At 32.8% G+C, this 24,210-nt stretch overlaps 1 protein-coding gene across 3 annotated transcripts in view; it reads left to right on the top strand.

Annotated features, from left to right (window-relative positions):
* The window catches only part of DACH2 (dachshund family transcription factor 2), a 548,049-nt gene that overhangs the window by 236,642 nt on the left and 287,197 nt on the right, over positions 1–24,210 (top strand). For all 3 annotated transcript variants that reach the window (XM_081276418.1, XM_081276416.1, XM_081276417.1), the window contains exon 3: positions 5,236–5,348. In XM_081276418.1, coding sequence (XP_081132544.1) covers positions 5,236–5,348 — 113 coding nt within the window. The remainder of the gene's footprint in view (positions 1–5,235; positions 5,349–24,210) is intronic.

Raw genomic sequence — 24,210 nt, forward strand, 5'->3', positions numbered from 1 at the left:
CACTTCATTTATACAATTGCAGTGGAATTTCCAAGTTGCTGGGCTTACTACCACTCTTTCACTGCCACTTTATATTCAGAAACTTTCTCAGTCTATCCCAGAATGTTCTTTCTTTAACTAATATTAAGACAAGCTTTCATTGAATAGGTTGACATGACTTGTAATTCCTCACCAAATTAAATACTGTCCCTATGATTTATATTAAATATCTTTAAGGCCTATGACTTAATGAATTAATTTATTAACTGATTTTTCCCTTTGGAACGAGAAAATCACTTGTCTTCTCTTCCTTACCCCCTGATTCATAAAGAGATGATGACATGAAATAAATATAACAGTGAAACTTCTTTTTTTTTTTTTTTTAGAGAGAGAGAGAGAGAATTTTATTTATTTATTTATTTTTAGGCGGACACAACATCTTTGTTTGTATGTGGTGCTGAGGATCGAACCCAGGCCGCACGCATGCCAGGCGAGCTCGCTACCACTTGAGCCACATCTCCAGCCCCCGTACAGTGAAACTTCTTACAGTGTGTGTGTGTGTGTGTGTGTGTGTGTGTTTGTGTGTGTGTATGTGTGTTTTTGTGGAACAAATCCAAGGACTGCCACATGCTAGGTAAACCCTCTACCACTAAGCTATCCCCTAGTTTTGAAATATTTTTAAAAATTATTTATATTTATGTGGTGCTGAAAATGGAACCCAGGGCCATGCTTGTGCTAGGCGAGTACTCTACCACTGAGCCACAACCACAGCCCAAAATGTCATAATTGTAATGAGCAAGTATCAACTACTTTGTTTGTTATAACTTAGAATAGATATGTAACAGAATGTGTCATATTTTATTCACACCAGAAGAACTACTGAATATCTCCCTTGGAGAACTGTCAACTCTGGAAAGTTTATAAACTGGAAGATAATCCTCTGAGGGCAATCCCATTCAATTGCATATGAAATATTATTGAAATATTTTTCAAGTTTGTTTATTCCTTAATCTCAGGAATATGAGTTACTATTTAATTTATTATAAAGAAGTTTAAAGAATGAAGGGGGAATAAAATAAAATAAAATAATTGAAAATAATCCATTCTTCCATTTACCACCATTTTGGAAAGTTTCATTCACTTATTATTCACTAATAAATGATATCAAAGGGCGGGAGGAATGAAGGGGGAAGAAATATCAGGATAAATTATTTTAAAGGTTGGTTCCAGAGAAAGATCAAGATTATTTGGTATCATTTCACTCTAAATAACTTATCAATGATATAATATCAATTCTATAAAGATGAATCTCTGAAAGATTTACATGAACTATTTAAGAAAAGTTTTGTAATTTTATGGTATTATTTGCCTTGTATCTTAATAACTTGCCTTTAGAGTATACACGGGTGATATATTGGAAGAGCTATTTGGATGGGAACTTAAAAAAAGACCTGTTTATTTATAGAGTACAAATAATAACCTTGTAATTAAACTGAACACAAATAATTGCCAAGAAGCAATTATCATTCAATTAAAGAGTAATTACATGGTTATTTGTGCCCTGTAAAATAAAGCATTACTGAGATCAGTAATGCAATCAATATTTTAGCAGAAACAGTATGCTGCAATGATGGACCTTTCAACTTATGCTGATTAAATTGTTATCCATATAACAGTTTCCTAGTTAAATCACCACATATTTATTTGTCTTGATTAATATGTAAATATCTGTCTGATGCTAATAATGCTCTTAAAGATAAGAAGTATGGAATTATCATCTATCAAGAATGTTCTTTCCCAACTTTCCACAGAATCCTCCATAGTCTCATCTTATCATCAGAATTGCATTCTTGGAAATGAAATGCAGAAACTTTATTTCTAGGAATGTTTCTATAGAGAATTATGAAGTCTAATAGTAAGACAAAACTTATCTATTATTTGTATGGAGCTTTACTAATTGTAAGGAAATTTCACAACCCTAATGTCAGTTAATCTACTGTGGAGCCCTAGTCTTCACTTCAAAATTAAAAGAAAGGCATCTCAGTGTGTGAATTTTGCTCACTGATACATTCAAATGTGTTTGGAAGCAGATAGCATCCAATCATACTCACTAAAGTGGCAGTAATAGATTTTATATAATAATGAAAGTATATATCTTTATCACTAGACTACAAGATCCTCAAAGGCAGGACATGTTCTAGGTTCTCAGGATATAGCAATGAAAATAAATTAATAAATAAACAGACCGAAAAAACTTACCTTTGTCAAGCTTTTATTTTGACCTTGGTTTTATGGACCCCTGGCACTATGGCAGGCACATACTAAGCAGATACCTCAATATGTTAATAGATGACTGAATAAGTGATATTGCCTTTGCATATGTGTGACTGTGTGGGTGTTTAGTCCTTAAGCAGATCTACATGATTCCAAAGCAGTGAAGAAAATAAGACAGTGGCATCTATCTGTAGTAATCTTTACATTTTTTATACTGTCAGATTTGAGTGGACCTTATTTTGAAGCTTCTATATTTCTTTTGGATTCTAAGGTTTTTTTTTTTTTTTTCAAAAAAAGATCTCCTGATGATTAAATGATGAAACTGGCTCTGTTCATGTTTAGGAGAACACAACAAACTAAGGTATACAAGGAAACTGTAGAAACAATCAAAAAACATTTCCTACCTATGTCAATTAACTAATTTATATACTTGATGAACCCTACTGTGTGCTAGAAACCATGAGAATTTCTTAACATTCAATAACAGTTTGTCATTAAAACCAGACATGAATGCTTTCTTCATGGAAATTAGCTTCTAGTTGGGGATACTCCCTATCATACTAACAACATAAACTTAAAAACTGAGAAGAATATTAGAATGTAGAATATGACCTTTACAGTTTATAACATATTTAGTCGATATTACCAAGCCATTTGTGACATAAGTCAGGAATTCTCCAGTAGAGATCTCATGAAAAGAAATGTAACATTTTTTTTCCTCAAATCTTGCAATTTAAGGTAGAACCAGTAAGCCAAGGAGCCTGTAATGTCCCCCTATCCTAGCTCAACTTATTGGAAAAGAGCTGTTTCAAATAGTGAGGACTGACTGAGAAATTTGGAACAAAACTGGTTAAACCATCCATACAGCTTTTCAATGGATGTTGTTAGCAGCTGGCAGTCATATGGCTCTTCATATGGAAATAGAGCATCATGCTGCTTAGTTTTGAAGGCAGCCAGTCTGAAAGTAATCTGAATATGGAGACAGCACTGAGATGTTTACAGTGGAAAATTACAAAGGATAATCAGGTGAATTTAAATAGAGTTAGCAAGCTTGAGATCTCACAAATGGAAAATGACATGAGGTAACACTTAGAAAGTATAGGTTTGGTGAAGATTATTTAACAAAATAGTGTGCCTTCTTCAAGTGCCTGATATACCCTGGTGAACATTCAGTGATCCTGGGATTCTTTAGGATATTTGAAGTAAATAGCATATTTTTCTTTTCAGTATTTAAAAGACTTAGGAAGCCACAAACAGTGAAAAGTTAAACAAAGTAATAACACCAAATTAAATAAAATAAATTGGGGTCAGAATCAAGTAGAAAGGAGAGAAGAATCAGTTTGTAATATTGAAACATTAAATGAGAAAAAAGAATTTTTTTGTGCTGCATTGATACACAATATTTATGTCCAATGGAAGAAAATAACACTAGCACAGTGAATGAAAAATGAACTAGGTAATAGTACCTCTGTGTAAGGTTGCTAGAAGTTGTCTTCATTTAATAAAAGCAGAGTTTGTCTTATATTGATGGAGCACTTTGCTACTGCAAAGTTGATAGAATGTGCATTAACTTCAATTTCTTCATGAACCAAAAGTCATGTTTTTGGTAATGTTGTCTATCTGAATGAACCCCATATGTTTTTGCTGCTTAAGTTATTTAATATAATATTTTGTAGTATTTTGTCAAAAGCCCTATTATTCAGCTTTGTAAAATGAATTTCTACTAACAGACAGCAGCAGCATTGTAGGCAACATAAGAAAGTAGTTTTAAAATGTATCAGGAGAGTTGAGAACAACTTGATCCTGATATTCTTTGACTTATAATTTTTTCAATGTGATGAGAGCCTCCAAATGGTGTTTTTGGTACACTAACTGGGTAAAGGTACACAAAGGACATGATAGATGCAAACTTTTTTATTTATTGTATGAATAAGCATTTACAATTGCAATTTCTGAATTCAGGAGAAGAATGTACAAATATGATAGGTGAGGTTAATATTTTAACTTTAGTCTCAACTATTCAGTTAAAAATACCAATCAATCTGAGAAAGAAAAAGACAGTCTAGCTTGCAAATCTGTTAGGTTTTATTAGTATAGGTACTTGGAAAGTGAACTACTTCTTATTTAGCATAGTTTAAAAAATAGGTACGAACCAAACATGGTGGTGCACACCTATAATTCCAGTACTCTGGGGCTGAAGCAGGAGGAACACAAGTTCAAAGTCAGTCTAAGCAGTTTAGCAAGGCCCTGAGCAATTAAGCAAGACCCTCTCTCAAAATAAAATATAAAAAGGGCCAAGAATGTGGTCCAATGGTTTAATGACCAGTACTATATATATATATATATATATATATATATATATATATATATATATATAATTCTTTCATACACACATACACACACACACACACACACACACACACACTATATATATATATATATATATATATATATATATATGAAAAAAAAAAACAACTTAAGGTGGGGATTCCTTGGACTCCCAGAATCTGTGAAATGCTAATAAACATCAGCCTTCCCCCCTCCCCCCATCTCTCAGCTCTTTAACCCTTCCTTACCTTTGCCACACTGAGCAGAGACTAAATCACATTCTGTACAGTCGAAATTGTGTGAGTCACTATCTCAGTTCTTAGTTACACATATTAATGCTGAGGATCATGTGTAGTTTTAAAAGCAGGAGGTAACTTAGGATTTCTCATAACAGGTGAACTATATTGCAAAGTGCTAGCCTGTGAATTGAATCTAAACTAGAAATTGATCCTTTTTGTCTTTAATGTTTGACATAACTACATTGGGCAATTTAGTGGAAAGTATTGGTCTTTTAGTAATCCATGACAATACATAGTCTCTAAAGTTCTATCACTCCTGGCAATTAAATGAGATTTAGAAAATGAATATAGCAAGTGATGATATTTCCAAAATACATACATTTAACCTGATCTTTGTTTGTCTGTTTTTCAACAGTTCAAGGCCTGGTAGGCCCCCTAAACGTTCTTTGGGAGTGTTGCAAGACAATGCCCGCCTTCTGCCCCACACAGTCCCAGGCCTCTTATCACCAGGACTTATCACTCCGACAGGTAAGAAAATCCATCTGATGATCAGCCTTGTCTCTTCATACTGTCCAGCATTTGAAATAAACTAATATTGATCTAACTGCCTTGTCCTTCAGAGCTTTTCAAGCTCTAGTAGAGGTTACATTATTGAGTTTTTTGAGTATTCATGAAAACAAGTTTTGTTACTCCAGCAACTCTGAAATAAAATGGATATTATTTTAAAAAATGTTTCTCCTTGCAGGAAACCCATCTCATATATATATATATATATATATTTTGGTATGTATGTATATATTTGTTTGTTGGGGTCAGGGATGGGGGCATTGGCCAAAAAAGCATCATTTCAAAGTCTTCTATAGAATGCAGCTTACTTGTTTATTTCATATATCTCAGTGATATTATTTTTATATTTAGGGGACCTGAGCATCTGTGTATGTTATTCAAGATATTACAATAGGTTAAAAACAATAGAAAGAAAATGCATCCTTCATAAAGAAACGTAATTGGAAAAAAAAATGTGCAGGTGGTCATTGTCCTGCATGATACTTTAGTGTTTTTCATTGAACACTGTGATTAATTGGTAAAAATACTGGTCTCATAAATCAAAATCAAACTCGCCTGATTCTCTAAAAGGTATATACAAGTATGCCAAATATTGGAAATTAAGCTGAATATTTCTGTAATTGAGTATTTGAAAACTATTAAAATTATTACAGTGTAGAAAATGAATTTAAGAACAATGAGATAATATATATACCCCTTCAATGATAGGAACATTTATAAAACACCTGCTTTGTTTGGATGTTAATTTCTAACTAATATAAAAATATATAAGTAGTGATGCTGGTCACAGTAGGGAGAAAAGAACATAAACTAATAATTGTGTTAAAGTGTGATAGAGAGCATAATACAAATATAAGCATGGTGCTATAAGCTCCAATATGGAAACACTTAAATGACTTTGGTAAATTGGGCAATGCTCAGAGAGATGAAAACCTTAGAGTTATATCTCATAGGTTGTTCGATAGATGGAAAATCTGAGGAAGAATATTCCAAGCAGAGAGAAACACACATAGATAGACGCTAATGAAAAAGATCCCAGGGTTGTAGGGGGAATAGTAAGTAGATTGAAGAGACTAGAACCGAGATTTGAGTTAGCAGACTTACAAATGACATGATTAGAACTGAAAGGAGGAAATAACTTTCAAAGATAGCTTTTGATTCACCATATTAAGTAGTTTAATTTTTCCCTAAAGACCAATAGTTTCCACAATTTATTTCAGGACTTTTCTCCATGGCTGACATGAAATTGGTGAAGACCTTACACTTCTGCCTCAGAATTTTATATGTTCTTGCTCACATAGGATATTGTTTTCTTTTGTTAAGTAAAACTTCTATATATAAAAGGAATCACTGCTAAAAACTTGAGTAAATTTTCAAAACAATTGCTGTAAAAGGTAGATAACAATGAAAGTTACAGAAGAAGGAAGGTCAGTTGCTACAGTTCAAGGGAGAAATACAAAGTGTCTGAACAAAGACAATTTCAATAGAGTAGAAAAGAGTTCTGGAGTGCTTTAGTAATTAAAAGTAATCACACTTGATAATCAATTAAATGTAGATGGAGAGTTTGGGGGAAAGGACAATGAATTTGATAAATTTAAGTATTTATAAACAGATACTGATATAAACAAGTTGCCATGTGTATATAAATAAATGCAGAATTTGTAACAGCACATAAAATATATCTTGGGGCTCAAGAAATGATATCTATTTCTAAATTTCTAAAACTATATTGCCAGAACTTTGAAAAAGCACCATGTGCATAAACAAATCTGTGGATTTTTTCAAATTTTCAGTTGTAGATGGACACAATACCTTTATTGTATTTATTTATGTGGTCCTGAGGATTGAACCCAGTGCCCCATGCATGGGAGGCAAGTGCTCTATTACTGAGCCACAACCCCAGCCCATGTGTCTGGATTTTTAGGGAATGCATAGATAGAAGAAAAGAAAGGTTCTCAAATTTGCTTTGAAACTAATCCATTCCTGAGTAAACGTTAGTAGCTTATCTATCAAAGAAAAGCTGTAACTTAATGTACATTAAGTTCCTATTATGTATCAGGCATTGGTATTAAGTGTTTTATATATATTTCATTTAATTTTTGTAGTACTCTTATGGATATAAAACACTTAATACCAATATAAATAATCTATGAGTCAGTGAGTTTAAATTAATTGCTTAAAGTCATAAAGCAAGTGAATGGCAGAGCTGAGTTTCAAACCCAGGTATTTTTTATTCCAGGGCCCTACATTTTACTTGATGTATATGTTTCATGTCCTGCACATTTATGAAGCATCTTATTTATATATGCAACTTCAGCTCTAGAGTAATCTCCTTCTTATTTTTCATGAACTTATTTTATAACCTAAGAATATCTTACTCACCTGCAGTCAAATGTTAGAAGAAAAATGCTTTGTAAAACCAAGTAGAAATAATTTGGGGGATTATGTGATATTTTGGATTTGGCATTCAACTTTATTCCTCCATTAGCAAAGATATTTAAGATATAATCATTTATTGATTTACATTTCCGTGAATTTCATACTTGGCATTATATCAATCTTGTTTTATAAACTTAAATGTGATTAATTCCACATAAAATACATTTGAAGAATTCAGTTGATATTTTTAGTGGGTCATTCAAGGGTCCTTTTCCCAAAAAGATTATTGAAATGGTTTGCAAAACTTTATACTTTTAGGTTCTTCAATCTGAGAATATATTTTAAAGTAATATAGAACAAGCATACACACACACACACACACACACACTTACAGACAACTGAAAAATTATTTGTCAGAAAGAATCTTTGCTACCTACAGTTTCTATGTCATATGTATGGAACAGTTTATTTGAATCCTGCTAGATTTGCCTAAGCAATGGATTTTGTTCTGCATTCATTTATATTATTTTTCTCCGCTTCTTTTAGCTTAAAGACAGGATCTTAAAGTACCATAAAACCCAGGTGTGGTAGTATATGCCTGTGATCCCAGTAGCTCTGGAGGCTGAGACAGGAAGATCAATGCCAGCCTCAGCAACTTAGGGAGGCCCTAAGCAACATAGCGAGAACCTGTTTTAAAATAAATAAATAAGAAAAACAAACAAAAAGGGCTGGAGATGTTGCTCAGTGGTTAAGCGCCCTGGGATAAATCTCTGAATCTTATGACCTCAAAAACAACAACAACAACAACAACAACAAAAAACAAACCACCAGATATTAAAGAATAAACTAACAAAAATGTACCATAAAAGAATCATCAGGGTATGTATTTTCAGATATTGTGACATTTTATATATTATTTTTTGTCATTAAATTATTTCTCATCAGCTATTGGAAAAAATACCAGTGAAAAGAGTTATATATAGTTAAGATATTATTAGATTTATTTAAGAGTATTTCTTCAATTTAGATATCTTAACATATAAGTCTTTAAAATTTTTTTTTAGTTGTAGATGGACACAATACCTTTATTTATTTGTTTATTTATTTATTTTGATGTGGTGCTGTGGAGAGAACCCAGTTACTCACACATGCTAGGCAAGAACTCTGAAACTGAGCCACAACCCCAGCCCTTAACATATAAATCTTAAAAGACACATTATAATGGCAGGTATGTCATTGTTTCATTTACATAATATAAAGGGTAATATATTTCATCTGATTTTATTTTCTTTTGTAATTGGTATATTCTTTCATACTCCACTAGTTCAGAATTTGTCATAATTCAGACCATGGCTATGCTGATATCTCAGGTGTTAAAAAATTAACTTGTTTAGCAAATTAAGTGTATAAACAAGAAGTGTGTGTATGTATGTATGAATGTGTATATGGGTGTAGTGACATTAAAATACTTGCGGAGTATTTAGGTACCTAAAACCGCTTTCACAAGATCTGTTATAAAAGTAATCAACATATCAATTACTGATGATTGATCTTTATTCATGAGGTAGGTCTCATAAGTTTTATCCTTTATTGTTATATATTCATTTATATATATAATTAATATTATAATTTATATATATGGACAGGTAGGTAATATCTCTAAATATATATAGTTAGAGATACACATATATTCATTCTTTCATGTAACATGCATTTATTGAACATTACTCTGCATCATGAATATAAGGAAACATTATAACACTAAAATAAAATTAATTTTGTGGGTCAGAATTTTCCCAAATTCTCCCCAACCTTTTCTGTAGTTATTCTCAAATCATGAAGTTTCACTGCATTTTGCTTTCATGTATATGAACTAATGATATTCTTAGGTGTTTCTGTCTCTGTATCTATAATATTTTCAATATCTTAATTCACAAATAAAACATTAACACATAAAAATCATATTTTCTAGTATTTTCTGTAAATTTTCATGCTATAGGGAAAAAAGAAGAGGAAATATTATACCCATTTTTTTGTGCATCTCTGCTGAAGAGTTACTATCCTAGGATTACAATGAAGGGATGAAATAGCTGTATGAGCTCTTGAATTTCCCAGAAGATGACTGCTCCCCTTTCCTTAGCTTATGAAACATTTCAAATAGACAGATGTGGAATTTGGCCTGAGAGAGATTTATACTTACACCTGACAAGAAAGTAATAAAGTGCTTCAGATGAAATTCCTGTAGTGTTCATTCCTTAAAATGTAGTAGATTTTTTAGTTCTTTTTTAGTTCTTGATGTGTTTTGGAAAAATATCTTTAAGAATGCCAGCAGTCATCTAATTCTTTGGGTAATTGAGCCCATGAAGATCTAATCCAGTGATTGTAAGTACAATGCCATAAGTAGAATTATATTTGATCTTAGTGTGGTGGTGTCACCTTCATGGTATGCTATAATGCCAATGAGCCTGATTGCATCATTGGAATCAGTGTCTCTCTCTTTTCATAATGTATTTCGTGTTCTCACTCATTTAGTTTGAATGTTAAGGACTGTTTTTAAGGAGAGATCCTAGACTGTTCTGCTTATAAAAAGAAGAAATCAGCTCCTCATTCTAGAAAAACCATGTCAACCATTGTTATGACTGAACTAAAATATATCAATTTCTGCTAGTATCTGTGGATTTTTCAGTGATCAATATTGTAGAGCATGGTTCATGTCACACACATGGTAAGTGCTGTTTAATGTTTCATTGCATTTTCTTCATTTCTTATGTGCTCAGTAAGAACCACTGGCCTAACAGGAGCCAGAAGTTGAATTACTAATATTTCTACCACAGTGTTGGGGGGTTGGACTAGCACTAATTTGCATTTTCTATTCTTAACAGATAATATATATATAATTTTAATACTAAGAAGGACATTTATTTTATTAGCAGATTCTAGGTTTCTCTGTAGGCATCTATCAGTGCTTTTTCCAATTTATAGTATAACTACTTTAACCTAAAAATGTCTCTAGTCAATTTTTTAGGTTCTTGTCAACCATTTTTTTTTTCTCTGTATGGGTGGGTAGCTCATAGTACAGAACACTTTGCATATTTTCAATGTAGATGGAGGAGAGACCCTTGGACATTAACCATACCTTACAAAATTATATTGATGGTGATGATGATGATGATAGTGATAATGGTGTCAGCACATATGATAATCAATGCAATGCTTTACCATGTATTCCCACATATTTAAAGTGAGCATACATATATGTATGCAGATAAGCTTTATATTTAAATAGAACTATTTACAACTGTTTCCTCATTTGATCCTCTTAGCTAGCCTGTGAGTTTAACCTTATTATTATTATTGTCTGCAGTGCTGGAAATCAAATCCTGGGTCTCACACATGTTAAGCACGTCCTCTACTGCTGAAATATCCTAGCCCTGAGGATAGTTAACATTATTAATGTTCATAATGAACAGATGAAGAAAATGAGTTTTTAAAAAGTTCAATGATTTTATGCCTTACATTTCCATAATGGTAAGTGTGGAGCCAGAATTTCAAACTCCAGGTTTTTCTGAGAGTAAATATTATGGTTTTCCATGTATCATGAATGTTCTCTCATGAAAAAACTGTATTAAAAATTTAGGCTATAAATATTCAGGATCATACTGTAACTGCTCAAGTTAAATATAAGTCAGATGTTTGTTTTTCAGAATTATGACATCTTTGGAATAGTTCAACTAATTAATTTTCGTGATCTTAAAATTTCATTAGATAAAAGTTTGATTTTTTGATGATATTGTAATAGTTTATACTATCAGGCAGCTTATATAAAATATTTTATGATCAGTGGTATTATTTGTTATAGCTATGATTTTATCATCCAAGAAATATAAAAATACTCTTCTGAATAAATGCAAACTACTTTTTGTGTAGAAAAAAGTAACAGTTATAAATTGTTACTTGGTGATAATTCTTGTGTGAATTACTTTGATATACAAAGCTAATGAATTAATATGATTAAGTTAATGAGAAATGTAACTATTGCCAAACTCCACTAGTCCGGCTGCAATGCTGCTCCGCATTAGCAGTTCTAGGTTCCCTCTGTGTTGAGAGGACCGCTGATGCCTACACACTGTCATTGTGATAAATGATATATCCCACAGTGCCCTGCTTTCCATCTGGCCAATCCTCAAACCATCTCCAAATGAGAGATCTCTTATAAGAATCAAATAGTCGCAAGCCAAGTCTATTTGATTATAGAAAAACATTTCCATCTTCAAGGCCCATCCTCCAACTCATTTTGCCTTCATATGCAACTAATGGGTAATGAAATGCTTGACTCTTCACCTACTACTTATTTTACTCCTTCAGTGCCTGCACTTTATGCTGGTTTGTTTTTTTGTTCCAGGGAAGAAAGGGTACATTTAAATAGGACAATAAAATTTTCTATTGTACAATATGCTTGACATATGATAAGCTGCCTTGTCACTACTTTATTTTATGGGATAGAGTGAATGGCTGTATTGAAATAACCCATTATGCTAAACATGCATTTAGGTTTATCAAAAGATATTCTATATAGTTATTAAACAAAATATACTGAGCATCAATCATCTAAGAATTCCTACAGAGAAAAATACATTTCCAAAGGGGAATTAGACTCCGACTTCATTTTCTCTTTACTCGCAATCTGACAGTAATGATATTTTCATTTTTAGTAATGTTACTTCTATAACACAAGGACCAACAGTGAAAAAATATGTAATTTTTAACCATATTTAAAAAACCTTTGTACTCTATTTTAAGGCACATAAATTTATTTAAACAAATCTAATAAGAACAGCTAAAATGTGCCATAAAGGTCAGCGATGAGTTCTGTAAATTGAAGTCAGGGCATGATACAAAAGAGAATTTTTCATATATCACCAACATTTATTGAAAAGGTGGTTGGTAATAATCTGTTTATTGAGAGAGGGTTATCATATGCAACTGTGAATGGCTGACTATATATAGTTATTTGAGAAAGACTGAGGTAGACCTTTCTAAAAAGTTACATTCTTGGCCTGGGGATGTAGCTCACAGATACATTGCTTCCTAGGCATGCATGGTGCCCTGGGTTCAATATCCTGTTGCACACAAAAATGTTACATTAAAAAAAAAGTTTTAGTGGGGAATAATTGACATTGAATAAACTATATATAATTGGACTGCATAATTTAATAAGTTTTGACATATATGCACACCCATGTGTACATAATCAAGATAGTGAGAATATTCATTTCCTAGTATACAATCCCTCTTTCCCTGTCCATACTCTAGACACTCCCCATTTTTATTTTTTATGTCATTAAAGATTAGTTTGCATTTTCTAAAGTTTTATATTAAGAGAGACATAAAGAATGTAATATTTTTGCCTGAGTTCTTTGACTTTGAAAAACCATTTTGAGATTATAAATTACAGTGTACATGAATAATTCATTCATTTTTTATTGCCAAGTAGTAAGTATTCCATGATTTGGATATACTACAATTTGTTTATACATTTTTCTTATTCAAACATTTGTTTCCCAATATTTGGCTATTATAAAGGATAGTGCTTCAACTTTTCATCTACACATGTGTGTGGATATATATGGTCATCTCTCTCGAATAGAAATGAAATTTGTAGGTTGTATGGTAAACATATGTCTAAGTATATAAAAAAACTTTAACTCTTTTCCAAAATTGTCACAATGAAATTATTTAACCAATAGTTATTGAGCATCAATTAAATTTCTATCTCTGGAAATTCCTTGGTGTCAACAAAAGTTTCATGGTTTAAAGTTTTAAATATAGAGTGGTAGGATCAAGGAAGTCAGATAAAGCTAATGATATCTTTTGTGATATTTGTGGCATGTCAAATGTTTATGAAAGCAAGAACTTCCATGATGACAATGCCACTGATTTATTACTTGAGAAAACCACTATCAACCTTCTTGGACTTCTAGGAATTACTATGCATGCATTGTTTCCCAAAAATCTGAACTGGCAGCTTGGGACTGTTAAATGTTCTCCGGAACATTGATATTTCTACTAGCAAATTTCCTACAACATGATTTTTTTATAATTCATTATTTTGAGCCCTCAGTCACTTGTTTTTACAGTATCTCCTGATTGAGGTAGATAAAACATCTAGAAAGCAAATAGAAATTAAAGATGGTGAGAGGGAAAGTATCCATGTTGAAACGTCATTATATTATGTTTAAGATTCTATGGAATTATTGAGAGGGAAGGATGATTTTAGTTAACTACCTATATTTGTCTAGTTATGACAAATTGTGGATATAAACTATCCCTGTCCACAGGAGAGAAAGTTATAAAATTATTTCTGAATTTTATCACCTGTGTTAGGCACAGTTAAATGACACATAGCTAGATAAGGAACTTGCAAATTATTTGAAAGGGACATCACATCTTCTCTTCCATCAATATCTTCCATATCAATCAAACAATAATGAAAAACTCTATGCATTGATAACACAACAGTTTCCAAGCAAACGCTACCAGTCAGAAAACATTTAGCTTGAGGTAAATCATGCATAGACAGCCCATTTTATTTTTATGACTGAACCTTTCATGAGTGACCTAAGATTCTATTTCATATAGCCTCATAATTTAGTTAAATGCATTGTTTTAAAATTATTTTCCTTTATTGATTTTCAGTATTTGTTCCTTTATTCTTCAGTGCTTATCTGTTGATGGCTTTATTATTTTTATTTATTTAGTTTTTATATTATGGTCATACCCTTTCCTTGTTTTTCTCCTACTCTAGTTTCCTGTTTAGTTTCTACATTTTTTTTTGTACTGGGGAATGAATTCAGGAGTGCTTTACTATTGATGTATATCCTTAGTGCTTTTTACTATTTATTTTGAGACAGGGTCTTGTGTAGTTGCTGAGTCCATTCCAAATGTACTGTCAACACATTTCAAACAAACATGCAAATTTAAATAGAATTTATCTTTTTTTCCAAAATAATTACTTTTGATTTTTAATTTGATCAAAATTTCATTGATCTTCAACTAATTCTAAAACAGAAGATGTCAAGAAAATTGTTGACTATTGGTGGCTGGTACATTTCCTTCCACAGCAAAGGACCAAAGCAAAGAACAAAACAACAGCTGTTTCACTGGAGTGTTTGAGGCAGAGTGAGAGCATTGCAGTGCAGTAGGAATGTGTTGGAGATGTTTTAGAGCATGATAATACATAATGGTTTTATAAAGAATGGAACTAGACACATAGTATCTGCTATCCCATGACTCAAAATCAACCCTGAACCAAGAAGGAGTTCATTTTGGTTCAGAAAGTGTAAGCAGGAGGCTTCCAACTGTCTTTATTCATGCTGCAGATACTTGAGACATTTAGTGCTGGAGAAGCCTGAAGCCTCAGGCCCTGAGCTTAGTTTAAAGAAGTGCCGGGTTACTGACCACTGCATCTTCCCATCCAGGAAGTCAGCCAATGTATTGCCTTTTCCCATACAGGTTTCTGTGGCAGGCAACCACCTTGAGACACTGCCCATCCAGTGTCCTGTAATGCAGCTGAGCAGCGTGGCCCACTCAGACTTATGAATCATCCATGTTACCCTTTCCACCACCACATAACCATGAGAAACAGCTAGGCAAGATGTTTTGAGTATAATGATGTATGCAGGCCCATACCAATATGGGCCAACTCGGCTGGCCCTACACCCCACATGATGCATAGAAATGGATGGGCACACAACATAAAAAAAGTGCATTCCAGCTAGCAAAATAACCCCATAGCCTTACAACCCAGGTCAATGAGCCACCTACAGACATTGGCAACATTGATTGCAGTTGAAAAAGCCACCTGAAAACTTCTGTGCAGCTCACTTAGAACCAAAGCCAACATAGCCATTCTGATCAATGCCCTTGGATGCATCACCATAAGAAAGATTTACTATGAAAGCCAATATATAAAATTGGTAGAGGCAACTGACCTAATAGTACATGAATACCAATATTGGGTCTTAAGAACATGAAAAACCAAGGTAACTTGACACCTCCAAAGAAATGCAATAACTCACTGTCTAGCAATAGAGACCCCCCAAAAGGAAGCAGATGAATTACCTAAAATATAATTCAAAGTAATGATTTTAAGAAAATTTAATGAGATACAATGAAATATTCCAGTTACACACAACTAAAGGAAATAAGAAAAAATATATATTTAAGAAAGCCTTTCAGATTAAGCAACAAAATTAAGTGAACAGACATTCACATTATAGATATTGAAAAAGCAGAAGTAAAGAGGAAGGCATAGAAAAACTAGCAAAATAATTAGTGAAAACTTTCTGAATATTGGGAATGATATAGACATCTGTGTCAAGGAAGCTCAAAACATTCGTAAAGATTCATCTAAAAAGATCCTCTTTAAGGAATATTTCAGTAAAACTGTTAAATGTAAAGATGAGAAAATTCTAAAAACAGAATGAGAAAAGCATCAGGTCACACTTAAGGGGAATTCCATTAGTCTAACAGAAGCCTTCTCAATAGAAAAGTTACAGATCAGATGTGAATGGGATGATGTATCCAAAGTCACAAAGAAAATAAAACAAAATTGCCAACCAGTTTCTATGTACAATTAGTCTTTCCAAGACAAACAAGTACTGGGGAAATTCCTCACTATGGGGCCTATCACATTAATAATACTTAAGGGAGTCTACAGTAGAATAAAAAATGTTAATAGTACCATCATGATAATCCACAAAAGTACAAAATACAACAGTAGAAGAGAACAAAAAGAAAGAGAATATAATCAAATAATGTCAATACAGAAAACTATTAAATCAGAAAACTAAGCAAAAAGAATAAAGGAACATAACATATACAAAACAAACAGAAAAAATGAACAGAATGATAGGAATATATCTTTACATATCAATAATATTATCAAGTATAAGTGGATTAAATTTCCCAGTTCAAAGATAATAGACTCACTGGACTGAATGGATTAAAAACAATAAATGAAGCCCCTCATTTGCTGCCTACAAGAAAATCACTTCACCTGTAAAAACACAGATACACTGAAAATCAAGGAATGGAAAAAGATATACCATGAAAGCAGAAACCAAAAGCAAGCAGGTGTAGCCATTCTTTCATAAGATAAAATAGTATTTTTGTCAATATGTGTTTAAAAAGACAAACAAGGATCAACTCGAATAAAAGGATACAACAATTGTAAATATACATGTCACCAAACACTGGAGCACACAATTATATAAGCCACACATTATTAGATCTAATTGTGGAAGTAGGCTATAATAACAATTTGGGGTTATCAGCATCTGACTTTCATCATTGACTGATTAAGCAGACCAAAATTCAACAGAGAAAATTTGGGAAAAAATTATACTATAGATCAAATGGAACTAATAGGCATTTATAGCACTCTTCAACAGCTACAAAACACACATTCATCTAATCAGCACATGGAACATTCTCCAGGATAGAACATATTTTAGTCTACAAGACAAATGCCAATATGTTAAAAATTAAAATGATAGAATATATTTTCTCTTTCCAAAAATGGAATACAAATACTAACCAATAAGAGGGATTTTAGAATTTTATCAAATACATAGAGATTAAGCAACATTCTCTTGAACTAGCAGTTGGCAAAGGAGGAAATTTTTAAAATTTATTGAAACAAATGAAAACAGATACATGCCAGTTAAAGCAAATGGGGTACAGGACAAGCAGGAAGAAGGAATAAGGTAGTTTATACCAATAAGTGCCTGCATGAAAAATTAGAAATATTTAAAGAAATAATGATAACACTCAATAAAACTAGAAAATCAAGGAAAAAAATACCCCCGATTAGTACAAGAAAAGAAATAACAAAACTCGGGCATAAATGAGCAAAATAGATAATAAAAATATAAAAGACCAATGAATCAAAGAGTTGATGTTTTGAAATGATAAATAAAATTGAGAAATTTTTAGCTAAACCAAATAAGAAGAAAGAGCAAAGACCCAAATAAATCAAATCAAAGAGGAAACAAATATATTACAACTGATACCACAGAAATACAAATAATTGTTAGGAAATATGATGAACAACTATAAACTAAAAAATATTGGAAAACCTTGAGAAACAAATTGGATAAATTTCTGGATGATACACGCTACTAAAATTTAGCTATGAGTACACAGAAAACCTTAGTAGCCCAATAGTAAGAAACGTGATTGCATTAATAATAAAATATCTGCCAACAAAGAAAAGCTTAGGACTGGATAGCTGCATTGCTGAATTTATCCAAACTTTAAGGAAGAAATAGGACCAATTCTTCTCAAACTATTTGAAAATATTGAAAGGGATGGATTCCTAAACTCATTCTACAAGGCAATCACTACTCTGATACCAGAATTAGACAAGACAACCACAAAAAGAAAATTACAGACCAATATCCCTGATAAAGAAAAAAAGAAAAATTCTCAACAAAATACTAACAAATTACATAAAACACTAGCAAAATCATATAAGATTATACACCATAACCAAATGAGATTCACCCTAGGGATGCAAGGATGGTTCAACATACACAAATCAATAAGTGTGATGCAACATACAGAAATCAATAAGTGTGATACATTATATCAATAGAATGAAGAACAAAAAAGCTTTTAATCATCTCTATAGATTCAAGAAAACCATTCAATAAAATGCAGCCTTCCTCTATGATTAAAACCTTCAAAAATTAGATATAGAAGAAATGAAGTTCAGTACAATAAATAATGTACATAATAAGTTCATGGCCATTATCAAACTGAAAGGAAAATTTGAAATAATTTTCTCTAATATTAGAAAAAAGACAAAGGTGTCCACTTTCAGCCCACATATTTAATATAGTATTTGATGTTTTAGCAAGAGCAATAAAGCAAGAAAAACAAATAAAGAATATCAAAGTAGGAAAGGAAGAGTTCACATTATCCCATTTCATGGATAACATGGTTTTAGATGTAGTTAAACTATTCATCTGACAAGAGATTCATTTTTAAAGTATATAAGGAATTGAAACAACTCAACAACATTTAAATAAACAGATTTAATGATGGGCATATATATTTCTCTTTTAAATTATTTTTTATTTTATTTTTTTCCATTTTTTATTTGTTCTTTTTAGGAATACATGAAAGTAGAATGTATTTTGACATATGTACTTCCAATTCTTAGGGTGTACATTATGTAGAGTTACACTGGCTGTGTATTCATATATGAACATAGAAAAAATATGTCCAATTCATTCTAGTGTCTTTCTTTTTCTCATCCTCTCTCCCTTCCCTTCATTCCCCTTTGTCTAATCTAATAAACTTATATTGCCCCTTAATTGTTGTTAGCATTCACATATCAGAGAGAACATTTGGACTTTGGCTTATTTTACTTACCATTTTATTCTATAGCTCCATCCATTTACTGGCAAATGCCATAATTTTATTCTTCTTTATGGCTGAGTAGTATTCCATTGTGTATCAATGTTTATAGCAGCAAAATTCACAATAGCTAAACTGGAATCAACCAAGATGCCCTTCAATAGATGAATGGATAAAGAAAATGTGGTATATATCACAATGGAATATTATTCAGCATTAAAAGAGAATAAAATTGTGGCATTTGCATGTAAATGGATGGAGTTGGAGAATATAATACTAAGTAAGACAATCCCCCAAACCCAAATACTGAATGTTTTCTCTGATTTAAGGATGTTGATTCATAATTTAGTTGGGGGGGGCATGGGATGATTAGATGAATTCTGGATAGGGCAAAGGGGAGGGAGGAGAGAAGAGGGACCATGGGGGGTAGGAAAGACGGTGGAATGAGATGGACATAATTAACCTAAGTACGTGTATGAAGACATAAATGGTGTGACTCTACTTTGTGTACAATCAGAGATATGAAAAATTGAGCTCTATATGTGTAATATGAATTATAATGCATTCCGCTGTCATATATAACAAATTAAAATTAAAAAAATTCTGGAAAAAATATTCTGTTGTGTATATATACCACATTTTCTTCATCTGTGCATTTGTTGAAGGGCACCTAGGTTGGTTCCAAAGCTTAGATATTGTGAATTTAGTTGCCATAAATGTTGATGTGGTCATGTCAATGGATATTTCTTGAAAGATGATATATAAATGGTCCACATGTATAGTGCTTAGCATCACTAATCATCAGGGGAATGCAAAGTAATACCACAATGAGATAACACCTTACTACAGTTAGAATAGCTATCATTTAAACATGCACACACACACATACGCAGAGATGAATGCTGATAAGGATGCTGAGAAAGATTAACTGTCACATGCTGTTATTGGGAGAATAAATGAACACAGACAGTATGAGAAACTATAAGGAATTTCCTAAAAAAACTGTAAAGAGAATGGTCATCTAATATAGCCCCCCCACTACTGTATGGATACACACACACACACACACACACACACACACACACACACGCGCGCGCGCGTAGGAACTGAAATAATGATGGTAAAGATACAAATGTATTTACATGTTTATTGAAATACTATTTACAATAGCCAAGATGCCAAATCAGTGTAGATGTCCATTGATGAATGGTGTATTAGTCAGCTTTCCATTACTGTAACAAATATCTGAGATAAACCAACTTGTAAAGAGTAAAAGTTTGTTTTGTTTTAAAGTCTTGGAGCTTTCAATCCATAGTTAACCCTGTTGCTTTTGGGTCTGTGGTAAGGCAGTACATTTGAGTAGGGGTGTGAGGTGCATCAAGCTGATCACTTCATAGGGGATTTTTTTTTTTTTTGGTCCCAGGGATTGAACCCAGGGGTTCTTTACCACTGAGCTACAGCCCAAGCCTTTTTCATTTTATTCTATTTTTTTTTTTTTAATTTTGAGACAGGATCTCACTAAGTTGCAAAGACTGGCTTTGGACTTGTGATCCTTCTCTCTCAGCCTCCTCAGGTGTTTTGATTACAGGCATGTGCTACCTTTCTGGCCTCTTATATCCTCTCTGATAGTATACCCCCCAAATTAACTAAAACCTCTCACTAGGCTCCATCTCTAAGGTTTCAGCCACCTTCCAATACTGCCCAAATATGTTCCAAGCATTTAACACATGGGTATTTGGGAAATATTCCATATGCAGACAATAGCAAATGGATAAAGAAAATCTGGTAATATGTACACACTCAGTGGAATATTATTGAGTCAGAAAAAGAATAAAATGTTGTTTGCAACAACATGGGTGGAAATTAAGTACATTATGTTAAGTGGCACAAATCAGGCACAGAATGACAAATACCACGTGTTCTCACTTTGTGGGAGCTAAAAATTTCATCTCATAGAAATAGAGAATAGGATAGTTTTTGTCAGAGCCTAGGAACAGAGATAGGGGAGGGGAAATTAAGGGAGGATGTTTAATGTGTACAGGGGTACAGTTGAATAGGAAGGATGATGTCTAATGTTCTAGAGCAAAGTAAAGTAACAATGGTTGACAATAGCTAATTGAATATTTCAAAATAGGTAGTAGAGATTTCTAAAGGATCTGAACACAATTAAATGGTAAATATCTGAGACAATAGATATGACAATTATACTGTTCTGATCATTACACATTTTGTATATATATTGAAATGTCACACTGTACCCCATAAATATGTGCAAGACTATGTGTCAACTAGGAATAAATATATAAATAGATAAAAATAAAGCAATTCCATTTTCTTATTGAACATATTTATGATTTTCTTATCACACAATTTTCCTTAGAGTAAGGAAAGAGATAAAGATGATAGCCTATATTTGGTGATTTCTTTTTTTGGTATGTAGATATTTAATTTGTTTCCAGATGGTGATTACATAAATATTTCTGCATATTATTGTGTATTGGGAGAACAGACAGGAATTTACTTTAATCCACCCAATTAATAAACTAGTACATCTATTTTAATGAGCCCCTCAAAAATATTGTTCCCCATACATTTCTTTTTATCATTTATTTTTAGTTATATATAAATTCTTAATATTTATTCATACCTTTCTTTGGACAGAATTGTGCTTTCCTCTTTTTTTGAGATAAATAGGTGTTTAAGTAGTAATTCCATCCATGTAATGTCTCATTCAACTCATTAATATAGCATTTAGTCAGCATCTGTTATGTGCCTGGAAATGAGTATTCTATTTATTTTTATATTTATGTTTTTAGTTGTAGTTTGACACAATACCTTTATTTTACTTATTCATCCCTATGTGGTGCTGAGGTTCCCAGGGCTTCGCATGTGTTAGGCAAGCGCTCTACTGCTGAGCCACAACCCCAGCCCGAGTATTCTATTTTTAATGTAACATGATCCCTACTTTCATAGAACTTGTCCTCCAGTTTGTGAGAAAGATTTAGTCCATTTTGTTCTGCTATAAAAGAATAGCTGAAACTGGGTAATTTGTAAATAACTGAAATTTTTATCTCATGATTTTGAGATCTTTAACATGGCTCTGCTCTCATGGCTTTAGTAGGCGTTGCCCTAGTGGAGAATCTTCCAATGTTTGCAATTCCATGTTGGCCATTGTGTTAGTGGGAGCTCTCTGCTGGGTACTTCCAACCTTGCAGTAAGCCTCTTCCTGGGACCCTGGGTTGTCTATAATATCCTTTGAAATCTTGGTAAAGGAAGCCATAATCCCCTAAGTCTTGCATTCTTATATCTTCTGAACAGTCAGGCAGTCCCTGGGCCCACTTGAGCTAAACCTGAGATAGCTGAGGAAAAGTGGGCTTGCAATGTATGAAGCAGTGATTTGTGGTGGCCCTAGCAAGTGAAACCCAATGTCCTGAGGGTATCCTAAGAATTTGCTTTAAAACTTTTCCCTAGACCTTCACATTCCGGTCCTGATGTTAACAGTTGCATCAGTTTTATCTTATTGTCCCTATGAATAGATTCTGGATTCATCCTACTATATGCATCTCCTTATCAAAGGGTCATTTGGCCACACCCTGGGTTTCCTCTCTTGATAATGCTCTTTAATCTCCCCCATATGGCCACATTGAAAATCCCTCAAGTCCCTAAATTTTAATTATGAAGGTCATTTTTAAATCCATTTTTTTCTTTTTACATATCATTATATGTAGTTAAAAGAAGGCCTGTAGCACCCTGAATACTTTGTTGCCAATATATTTCTTCTGTCAGTTATCCTGGCTCATCACTCTTAATTTATAATTTCCATAAAGTCCTTGTTGAACTAAACATAATTCAGCCAAGTAGTTAAACATTTGTAATAAGGATGGCCTTTTTTCCAGTTTCCAATACATTATTACTCTTTTCTATCTTAGACCTCATCAGAGTTGCCTTTATCATTCATGTTTCTATCAACATTATGGTCATGAACACTTTGGTGATCTATACAAATATTGAGGTTTTTTTTCCTACACTCATTTTTGAGACCTTACCAGAATAATCATCGATATCTGTTTATGAAAATATAGGCTGTTTCCAGCCTCCTCCCACAAAATTTTCCAATCTCTGCCTATAAGCCAGTTCCAATGCTGCTTCTACATTTTGAGGTATTTGTTATACAGCCCCACTTCTGTATAACAAGTTTAAGTCTTTGTTCCTTTTTGCTGCTATAATAGAGTACCTGAAACTGTGAAATTTACAATAAATTACAAATTTACTGGCTCACAGAACTGGAGTCTGGGAAGTCCACGATTTTAGGGCCTTCGTCTGAATACTTCTTTCTGAACTAATTTATATGGCACAAGAGGAGAGGATAAGAAAGCAAACTCACAGCCTCAAGCTCTTTTTATAATTGACTTCACTCACTACTTAAACACTTCCCCTTAGCTCTACCACCTTCTTCTTCTTCTTCTTCTTCTTCTTCTTCTTCTTCTTCTTCTTCTTCTTCTTCTTCTTCTTCCTTCTTCCTTCTTCCTTCTTCCTTCTTTCTTCTTCTTTCTTCTTTCTTCTTTCTTCTTTCTTCTTTCTTCTTTCTTCTTTCTTCTTCTTCTTCTTCTTTTTTTCTTTTTGGCACCAGGGATTGAACTCAGGGGCAGTCAACCACTGAGCCACATCCCTAGCCCTATTTTGTATTTTATTTAGTTAGAGACAGGATCTCACTGAGTTGCTTAGTGCCTCACTAAGCAACTTTTTTTGAGGTTGCCTTTGAACTTGCATTCCTCCTACATCAGCCCCCCAAGCCACTGGGCTTATGCTTTATGTTCTAACACCATTGCATTAGGGATTTAAAATATGCTTTTATCCGGGAAAGCACTTTCAAACCATAGTAGAGTGTCCGGAAAAGTAAACAGTTTTGAGATAAGTTTGAACACCTCATGAAAGAGAGACTTTGAGTGCTTCAGAACAAATAAATAATCATGAGGTAGAAATCTTTCCATTTTTCAGGCCAAGAAAGTTTACTACAGCA

This window comes from Spermophilus citellus (assembly GCF_964194105.1).
Source record: "Spermophilus citellus genome assembly, chromosome: X".
NCBI lineage: Eukaryota > Metazoa > Chordata > Mammalia > Rodentia > Sciuridae > Spermophilus > Spermophilus citellus.